This window comes from Benincasa hispida, chromosome 6, assembly GCF_027475165.1.
Source record: "Benincasa hispida cultivar pf3 chromosome 6, pf3_genome.v1.1, whole genome shotgun sequence".
NCBI classification, from domain to species: Eukaryota; Viridiplantae; Streptophyta; class Magnoliopsida; order Cucurbitales; family Cucurbitaceae; genus Benincasa; species Benincasa hispida.
Genome location: NC_143483.1, coordinates 24,443,182 through 24,454,020, shown reverse-complemented (window position 1 = coordinate 24,454,020; position 10,839 = coordinate 24,443,182). Strand labels below are relative to the sequence as shown.

The following is a 10,839-nucleotide window of genomic DNA, read 5'->3' as shown; positions in this document are numbered from 1 at the left end:
AGAGTAACAAATCGTTTGACATGTTGTTGGAATTGTTAAAAGCAACGTTTCCAGCTGGCACCTCTATACCTACTTCCTTTTATGAAGCCAAGCAAAAATTGCGTGATTTAGGCCTAGGTTATGAGTCTATTCATGCGTGCAAATATGATTATGTATTGTATTGGAAAGAGTTTGCAGATTTGCAACAATGCCCCGTTTTGTGGTGATTTACGGTACAAAGTTAATGATGGCAAGGGTAAAAAAATACCACATAAGGTATTGCATCATTTTCCATTGATACCGAGATTAAAACGATTGTTTGCATCAAAAGAAGGCGCTTCTGACATGAGATGGCATAAAGATAAGCGAGTTGAAACGGATGATGTATTGCAACATCCAGCTGATGCAGAGGGGTGGAAACATTTTGATCGTGAATTTCCTCATTTTTCTTTAGATTCTCGAAATGCTCGTTTGTGATTAGCTTCAAATGGCTTCAATCCGTTTGGAAATATGAGCATTTCTTATAATATGTGGCCTGTGGTGATAATTCCTTATAATTTTCCCCCTTGGAAATGCATGAAAGAAACAAACTTCTTTATGTCTTTTCTCATACCTGGTCCAAAATCTCCTGGAAAGGAAATTGATGTTTACTTGCAACCGTTGGTTGAAGAATTGAAAGAGTTATGGACAATTGGTGTGCAAACTTGTGATTTTGTTATTGGTGAGTTTTTTCAACTATATGCTACCTTATTATGGACGATTAATGACTTCCCTGCGTACAATGACTTATCTGAGTGGAGTACAAAAGGTTATCAAGCATGTCCAATATGCAAAGAAGATAACTCATCCTTCAGGATAATTGGAAAAATATCATTTATGGGACATCAACGTTATCTTCCAGAGAATCATAGTTGGCATTGAAGTAGACAACATGATGGAAAAGTTGAACGTAGACCTCCACCAGTCGTAATGAATGGAGAAGAGATCTTACAACAAATAAATACGCTAAACTTTTTTGTGCTTAGTAAACATCCATCGAAGTAAGATAAAAAAAGAAAGCGAATTCTAAACTGGACTAAGAAAAGTATTTTTTTCCAACTTCCATATTGGTCTAGATTATTGTTACGACATAAATTGGATGTAATGCATATTGAAAAAAACATATGCGACAATTTGGTGGGCACATTGTTAAATATTGAAGGAAAGACAAATGATACAATGAACGTTCGATTAGACTTACAAGAATTGAAGATAAGAAAAGACCTACACTTGATACAGATCGATAACATATTTGTAAAACCACATGCAACATACACGTTAACAAATGGTGAACGGATTTCGTTTTGTAAGTATTTGAAATTAGTGAAATTTCCTAATGGATTCGTATCTAACATATCACGATGTGTGAATGACAAAGATGGAAAAATATCGGGGTTGAAAACACATGACTGTCATGTGTTGCTTCACAGACTACTCCCTATTGGTATTCGAGCATACCTACCGAAGAACGTATCCACTGCTCTTGTTGAGTTTTTGAAAGTTATCCACTGCGAGAAGTAGTAAACATTCAGTGCCGCATAGTTTCTCATAGGAATGGGTGTACATTCTTTCGCAACTTATGTGCAAAGACAATATGTATAAGTGATTTTAACAAACTACAAGCAGACATCATAGTCATACTTTGTAAGTTGGAGAGAATATTCCCACCTGCCTTTTTTGATGTAATGGTACACCTTGCAGTTCATCTACCATATGAAACCAAAGTGGTGGGTTTAGTTAGTTACAGTTGGATGTATCCTATTGAAAGAAGTTTACGAACATTAAAACAATTTATACGAAACAAAGCACGTCCTGAGGGGTCTATAGCGGAAGCATATCCAATGAATGAATCATCGAACTTCTGCTCGCGATATCTAAGTGGGATTGAAACGAGATTCAATAGCGATGAACGAAATGATGATAACATTCCCGATCATGAGATATTTGGTGAATTTGAATTATTTAGGCAGAGGATACGACCATTAGGGGCGTCAACTTTACGGACGCTATTAGCGGAGGAAAAGCATATTGCACATTGGTACATTTTCAATAATTGTAAAGAAATAACAGATTATCACAAGTACGTTTCAAACTTTTTAGTTTGCTAAATTCTAGGGTAACTTCTTTGATATAACATTTAAATGATCAATTTTGTAGGCAACATTTGAGGTTAATTCGTCGTGAAGCTCAAAACGCCTCTGACTTATATATAAAACATCAACGCAAATTTCCCGATTGGTTCAAATCTCAGGTATACATAGTCATTTTATAGGCAACAGTTGAGGGATGATTCATTTTTCATAGTCATTTTTAATGTATAATTAATTATCAGGTTCTACAACGACGCGAGAGAAAAGGTATCTTCGATGATTTCTTTTCACTTGCAATGGGACCTTCGTCTGAGGTGCGCTCTTACAATGGATGCATTGTTAATGGGGTACGGTTTCACACTGTAGAGCGTGATAATCGTTGAGCTACACAAAATAGTGGAGTCCTAGTGGCCGGGGAGATCAGTGAGAATGCAAGTGTGGATAACAATTTCTACGATGTTGTAGACGAAGTATTAGATTTCCAATATGCGAACAGAAGGCGTGTTTTCTTGTTGAAGTGTAGATGGTTTGACACAGATAACAACAAAAGTAATAGGACACATGTGGATTTAGTATACAAATCGATCAATACATCACACTTTTGGTATGCCGATGAGCCTTTCATCTTTGCTATCCAAGCACAACAAGTCTTTTACATTGATGACATCAAATATGGTAGCAATTGGAAAGTTGTTCAAGTAGTCCAAAATAAACGAATATGAGATGTACCAAAAGTGGATGATGTTCAAAACGCACAACTAGATTTACTAGAAATTGTTGGTGGAGTCCGAGTGGATGAAACTATTGAGAAGGTTACTTTATGCAGAGTTGACGTTGATCCTACAGTTGTGGAAAGACCAATTATTGTACATGGCGATCATGACTTCATAAACGATGATGATGAAGAACAATTATCTTCCAATAGCAGTTCAAGTGCTGATGAATAATTTGAATTAGATTACGATGATGAGTAATGATGTATCTACTCAATTGTCTTTTTCTTTAGGTTACACGTATTTATTGTTAATTTAATATTGTTTTGTCCTTTTTGTGTTTGTATGGATACAATGTCAACCCCTAATAGGCAACAGAAGGCTGATGAAGAATTTCATGAGATATATCTAGGCAACACGGTATCTTCTATGGGTGATAATTCAGGTTAGTATGAATATATTCTGTTAATTGAAATACATCATAAACTGTTTTAAATTTTTTATTCCTCAATAGTAGCTCAGCGTCCACTCGGAGGAAACACGAGCATTCGTGGAACATCGAGTTGGAAAAATACGTCAAAAAACATGGCAGAATTACAATCGTGATAAATGAAGGGGAGATGAAATCAATATCTCAACATTCGGTACGATTTAGTAATGCAATCGGCATTGCCGTGAGATCTGCATTTCCAGTACGATATTGTACTTTTGCTGAGGTTCCAAACGAGTTTATCGAATTGGCTAAGAGTCAATTATTGGTAAGTAATTATAAGTTTATTCTTTTACAGTCATGAACATCATCTATGCTAATTCTTTCCTCATTCTTTTGTAGCCTCATTTCGAACTTGATCTATCTAGTCAACGACTTAACCGTTTTATAGAACATAAAATGCAAAACTCCAAAAAATTTAGATCAGATTTGCACAAACATTACAGAAAATGAAAGAGATACTCAGCAAGCACGTGCCAATTTGCCTAGCTGGCTTAAAAATAGGCCAGAAGATTGGTAACTTTTGTGTGACCACTTCGAGAGTGAAACATTTCAGGTAGAATATTTAGGGCGTGTATCATTTGCTGCATTTACTAATACATCACACTATTGACATATTTTTTTTTCTTGAAATGTAGAAAATGTCTGTGACTATCAGGAAGAATAGAGAGAAATTACCATTTGACCACGTAGGTGGATCGAAGTCATTCCTGCAAATTCAGGCAGAATTGTAGGCAAAGGAAGGTTGAGAAATAGGACGTGTTGACCTATTTAGGAAAACACACTCTAAAGGTGGCAAGTTTGTGAATGAGGCAGCTGAAAATGCACATGTAAAATTTTTTGCTTTACTATCGTGTTTTTTTTTTTTTTTTTTTTTCATTTTTAACTTTAGTTAATCATTCTTACCCATTTAATTAATATGTCTAGCATAAAATATTGGAATTACAATCCAGCTTCACTCTAGAAGGTTCTCAACCACTAACAGGGGATGAAATCTGTGAGACGGTTTTGGGTAGATGACCCGTATATTCAAAAGGCCAGGTTGGGGCCCTAAGCCTAAGTCAAGAAGGAGTAGCATCTCATCAAGCTCGTCATCTACTCAAGGAACGGAGACGGGAATCGAGGAATTGAGAGCCAATTTCCAACAGTCTCAGTTAAGGATTAAGGAACTTGAAGACGTTCAGAAACAAATGAAAGAGGATCATGCAAGACAAATGGAAGAAATGAAAAAAATGATTGAAGACATGATACGATCACATAGAAGAGACCCATCAAATTAGGTATGATTACTATATTATTTAGTTGCCTAATATGTTGCTATCCCACAGTTATGTTGGAAAAGTAGTTATGTCTTAAATAGCTTTATGATAAAGAATTGTTGGCTATCTTGCAGTTATGGTAGCCAAATAATTGGATTTTGATGTGTTTTTTTTGTTGTTTTTTCATGGGGGGTGGGTAGAGTTTCATTACACATGATTTTTGTCGTTGAACTTGGAGTTCTTGTGTGTTTATGAATGTTTACGAAGTTTAATGTGTTGTGTTGTGTTGGGGGGGGGGGGGGGGGGGGGGAGGAGAGGGTGAGATTGGGTTAAACCATTTTTGGGACCAAGTTTGAGTTTTACGTGTGTTGGTCACTGTTTACTCGTTTTGTGTGTTTTTGATGTTCGGAAGGTTCCCTGTTTGTCGTGGGGGGTGGGTAGAGTTTTATTACACCCTTCTTGTCCTTGAACTCGGAGTTCTTGTATATTTATGAATGTTTACGAAGTTTAATGTGTTGTTGGGGTGTGGGTTGAGATTGGGTTAAACCATTTTGGGGACAAAGTTTGAGTTTTATATGTGTTGGTCATTGTTTACTCGTTTTGTGTGTTTTTGATGTTCGGGAGGTTCCATATTTGTCGTGGGGGGTGGGTAGAGTTTCATTACACCCATCTTGTCCTTGAATTCGGAGTTCTTATGTGTTTATGAATGTTTACGAAGTTTAATGTGTTGTTGGGGTGTGGGTTGAGATTGGGTTAAACCATTTTGGGGACAAAGTTTGAGTTTTATGTGTGTTGGATATTGTTTACTCGTTTTGTGTGTTTTTGATATTCGGGAGGTTCCATATTTGTCGTGGGGGGTGGGTAGAGTTTTATTACACCCGTCTTGTCCTTGAACTCGGAGTTCTTGTGTGTTTATGAATGTTTACGAAGTTTAATGTGTTATTGAAGGTGTGGATTGAGATTGGGTTAAACCATTTTGGGGACAAAGTTTGAGTTTTATGTGTGTTGGTCATTGTTTACTCTTTTTGTGTATGTTTTATGTACAGGAGGTTCCATGTTTGTCGTGGGGGGTGGGTAGAGTTTCATTACACCCGTCTTGTCCTTGAACTCGGAGTTCTTGTGTGTTTATGAATGTTTACGAAGTTTAATGTGTTGTTGGGGGTGTGGGTTGAGATTGGGTTAAACCATTTTGGGGACAAAGTTTGAGTTTTATGTGTGTTGGTCATTGTTTACTCGTTTTGTGTGTTTTTGATGTTCGGGAGGTTCCATGTTTGTCGTGAGGGGTGGGTAGAGTTTTATTACACCCGTCTTGTCCTTGAACTCGGAGTTCTTGTGTGTTTATGAATGTTTACAAAGTTTAATGTTGGGGGTGTGGGTTGAGATTGAGTTAAACCATTTTGGGGACAAAGTTTGAGTTTTATGTGTGTTGGTCATTGTTTACTCGTTTTGTGTATTTTTGATATTCGGGAGGTTCCATGTTTGTCGTGGGGGTGGGTAGAGTTTCATTACACCCGTCTTGTCCTTGAACTCGGAGTTCTTGTGTATTTGTGAATGTTTACGAAGTTTAATGTGTTGTTGGGGTGTGGGTTGAGATTGTGTTAAACCATTTTGGAGACAAAGTTTGAGTTTTATGTGTGCTGGTCATTGTTTACTCATTTTGTGTGTTTTTGATGTTTGGAAGGTTACATGTTTGTCATGGAGGATGGGTTGAGTTTCATTACCACCCGTATTGAAGTTTGAACGTGTTGTGGATGTTTACCAATATAACTTTTGAATGTTTTTGTTTTATTATAGAATGCTATTCGGAGATGTGCTGGGAAAATTGTTGAAGATGCTGTGTTCCAGACGTGTTCTAGACGTTGTTTTGATTTTATTTCTTTTATGTATTTATGATATGAATGTTTATGAACTTCTAGTATCGACTTCGTTTGGATATTGTAATTTTTTATTTACTTGTTATAATATGGACTTCATTTTTGTTGTTTAATTATGTGAATCTTTATTTGGTTTACTATGTTTTACAGGTTATTCAGATCAAATTTTAAAAAATTACAAACGATAGATTAAAATATTCGATAGACAATTTTCAACTAATGAATGAACTCTCCACACATATATTACTGTGTGGAGAGTTCGTATCTCCCGACGCATTAAATAAAACCGTTGGGAGTTTTGGAACTCCAGACACATAGAACAACCGTTGGGAGTTCGGGAACTCCCGAGATCGTTTTAAAGTGAGTCGGGAGATCTTCTCCCGACGGGTTTCTCCTGACGACCCTTTATTCATCGGGCGAGGCTCTCCCGATGCGTTTTCTACACTTTTTCGACGAAATGTGACGTCAGGAGAAGTCAGATTTCTTGTAGTGAACATAATCCAACTATATGTGAACACCTCTCGGACCAAGAGAAGATGTGTGGCGCCACATCGTTCAAGCCCTGGAATTAGCCCTTAAGGGAGCTATCAATCTACTTACCCCTGCTTCGAGGTAGGAGTGAATTCCATCTTGTGCAGCTGAGTTCTCAGCCCCCAAATCAGACGAATCCCTAAAATGGTAGGTTTGAATCGGTGATCTGGCCACTTGCACCCATACAAATCAAAGGACTGCCCTCAATAGCAGAAGTTCTCAACTCACTCAGGACTGAGGTCATGTTACTATGGTCATCCTAGTGAAGTGAATTCTCTGTCATGAACTGTGTTATATAACGAGACGTTAACACTTCGTGGTCAAGTCTTATACAAACTCTTTGTATAGGATGCCCCCGCTCTTATGTCCCTTACACAAATGATCAGGATCATACCATCTGTGATAAGTCACAACAGTTGTGACCATTCCACAAAGTGAGCCGCATCCGTAATATCACCAGGATAAGGTTTCCCTCCTATATCCATATACTACAAATCATTTTGGTTATCACTCATGCCTAAGTTACAACATACAGATAACCTAACTACAGGACACGAGACGTTAGGGCATCAACCCCAATAGACGTTTCAAATACTTGCGAAACACTATCCAAAAACCTGACAATTTGAGTTTAATGTTCAACATGTTCTTCTAGCATAATTGTCATTATAGCGTACTACAAATTTCTTCTTACTATAGAGATGAAACGTTCTTAACCTATGTATGTAGTAAGGGTTTTGGTAACAAAGAAAGAGCGGGCGAACACAATTTTTTTTTGGTCTTTATGATGGCATGGGTATTGTTCTAGATCTAAACTGGCATTATATAAAACCATCACCGTATGTACAATGACACAGGATATGAAGTCAATTAGCAACTACCACCGTAAATAATGCCATCGTATATATATATGATGTTAGAAGATCTGATGGCGGTTCTGAACCACCATCAAAGATCATAAGTCCGATACAATGGTGGTTTGTAATCCATCATCATACGTATTTCGATGTCACATTGGTGCAAATAGTTTTTTTTTTGCAAGTTGACTTAGATCTCCATTATATAAATTTACGATTGATCTGCTAAACTATTTTTTTGGCACCAACTGTTAGTGGAAACTAGGGTAAGTATACACGTCAGAGTAGTAAAATTTTCAACAAAACCAGGTATTATCCACATAGATTAGATTATAATTTTTTCTAACTATTATTAATGAATTACAGATTTCAAGTTTCTAAATTTGAACCTAGCTTAAGCAATTAACAAATGTTGATTCAATTATATAAACTCTTCTGTAGCAATTTGAAGATATATGAAGATGGATGCATATAATGGGAGACATAGGAGAGATTTGAAGAGAAATGATTCTATTAATGTTATTGATAAGTCTATTTTTATTATCTCATAGAAGAAAGAAGAAGAAGTAAAGAGAACAAAATTGGGAAGGATGCGAAGAAAGATGGAAATAGAAGGAATCAATGGCCACCAGCCATTGACAAGGAGACATCAGATTGAGATGGTGGATCGGGGAGGACAAACATGGCGCACATTGCACTTGCAAAAGAAGCAATTCCACCCATTACGAATGCTGGTAAGTTTCCTCCTCCGAAAGCTGCATCTAATGGCCCACTAACAGCCGACACGATGAATTGTGGGATCACAATGAACAGATTGAGAATTCCCAAAGAGAGGCCTATGATAAAGAGAAACTGTCATATATACAGAAATGAAGCTCAAATTTGAGAATTATATCAAGTAATTCAGTTGGCACCTACCTTGACCCGCATCGGATTCCGAAGAAAAGATGGATGCAAGAGCAAATGGAACGCTAAAAGTGACCGACAGTGGAATACCCAACACTGCAAAGATGGAGAAGGCTCCTGCCCTGACGTTGATCGGAGGAGGAAGCAACCCATTGATGGACCTCCAACGTTCAGCAACCTTTGTAACAACAACCATGGATCCCATGCAAATTGTGAATATAATGTTAACAACTCCCCACCACCACCTGAGCCCTCCTAGAATACGGCTCACTGGCTCAATTCCCAAAGCTGAAAATCCCAGAACAAAAGAGTTTATCATCAGCCCAAGGGCCCCAGCTCGAACACCAAGGTCATAGAACTTCTCTTGTTCTGGAGTCCCATTTGGCTGCCCTCCGTACACTTCCTTCCCCATCCAGTCAGTGTTGTAAATTATGAATGGGAACCAACCGATCCAGTTCAACGCTGTTACCAGCAACAAGAGCCACATCGGCTTCTCCAACTTCTTCAGCGCTCCAAACAACTGCCCGAAAAAGGGTGTTTCTCCTTCCTCGATCTCCAGCCGCTCAAATGGCTTCTCGCCCACCGACAGCACCGCAAAGGTGGTAATGACCAGGAGGAACACAATGTCGATCAAGAAGCACGTTTTCAGGTTGGCGCAGTAAACGTCACATGCGACGGTTGTTGTGAATGGAAGGAATGTGTGGAGTCTGCTGTTAGCCCCAGCTGCGTACCCCAGAACATTCCCTACCCCCATGAAGAATGAGAAAAACCCATTTGCCATTCTCATCTTCTTGTGGTTATTACACGACATGTCTGCCAACAGAGCTCTGCAAGGACCTTGCAGCATGTTGTTTGCAACATCAAGAACCCAGAATCCGACTACAAATATGGCCACAGCTCTTGGTTTTGTGGGTTTGTCAAGGTCATCTCCCACGGAATGCCCAATATCCGCAGCAAAGCCAATGAGGAAAACTGCAACCGCCACAAAGCTAGCCCCAGAAACGATGAACGGCCGACGACGACCAAACCGAGAAGTGCAACGATCGCTGTAGTAACCGACAATGGGTTGCACAATAAGCCCTGATAATGGACCGCAAAGCCATATGAAAGCCGACCAAGTATGTGGAACTCCAAGTTGTTGTACGTAAGGTGTGAGCAACGAAAGCTGGAGAGCCCAACCGAATTGGACTCCGGCTGCAATGGCCGCAACTATGATGATTTGTTTGTAAGAACTTGAATGGTCTGACTCCACGCCCTTCGACACAACACCTCCATGCTCCATGATGCTTTCTAATAACACGATTCTTAGTACAATCTTTTGTTTTTGTGTTTCTCTTTCCCTTTTTTTTTTTTAGATTTTCACAGAAAGGAAGAAGGGTTTCAAAATTTCCAACATCAATACTATTGGATTTTTTTTTTCTTTTTTCTTTTTCTGTTTTTTTCTGTTTTTGTTTTTTCCCTAGTCCCTTCTGCACAAGTAAAGATGCATTGATGATTGCTGAGGATATTGGTGGTTGTGGGTCACTTATATAGCCATGAAGCCCTTGCAGATTTGAAACCATAAATAGAAATGTTGAATAAGAATTTTTAGGAGAACCAAGTGTCTAGATCCACTGCAAAACTATATTTTAATAATGCCTTTGACCTCCCTATTTCTATCGCAAATAGGATGACGAATTCTTGAACCTAACCATTTTTTATAACATGTGGCAAGTTTTGACCAAACACAAATCTATTATATATTCAAAAAGAAAAATTAGAGCGTATGAAATTTAATCTTCCACCGCTTAACACTTACTTTAATTTCTATACTTACAAAGGATGTCATCAACATTAATTAATACAATAATTATATTTGACGATTTTCAAAAAAAAAAAAAAAAATAGAAAATTATTTGCATCAAGTGTATGGAAAATTGAAAGCGTGTCTTCTATATTTTCTTTGTTGCGGTTATAGCAAAAATATTGGCCGAACCCAAATACATTTTGAGAAAAATCGATATATCAATAGATGTCATTGGTATATTGAATAGCAAGTATACTATACTATCTAATACACTTCATTTTTTGTATATCAATAACATCAACGGTGTACTACTTA

The 10,839-nt window shown here is 37.8% G+C and overlaps 1 protein-coding gene and 1 pseudogene across 1 annotated transcript; one reads left to right on the top strand and one right to left on the bottom strand.

Moving 5' to 3' along the window:
- Positions 1-324: 324 nt before the first annotated feature.
- LOC150035526 (uncharacterized) lies at positions 325-3,055 on the top strand (annotated as a pseudogene).
- Positions 3,056-8,433: 5,378 nt separating this feature from the next.
- Positions 8,434-10,198, bottom strand: LOC120080203 (sucrose transport protein SUC8-like). Its single transcript, XM_039034779.2, has 2 exons — positions 8,751-10,198; positions 8,434-8,668 (listed from the first exon to the last, which is right to left on the bottom strand). Exons 1-2 carry the CDS (start codon positions 10,018-10,020, stop codon positions 8,451-8,453), a joined length of 1,488 nt encoding a protein of 495 aa, XP_038890707.1. The 5' UTR covers positions 10,021-10,198; the 3' UTR covers positions 8,434-8,450.
- Between the last annotated feature and the right edge of the window lie 641 nt (positions 10,199-10,839).

Excerpts from the sequence above, each read along its gene's own strand:
- LOC120080203 (XM_039034779.2), bottom strand. The coding sequence starts at position 10,020 with ATGGAGCATGGAGGTGTTGTGTCGAAGGGCGTGGAGTCAGACCATTCA. Across the intron at positions 8,669-8,750 it reads GGAATCCGATGCGGGTCAAG|GCCTCTCTTTGGGAATTCTC; the intron begins GTAGGTGCCAAC and ends TCTTTATCATAG.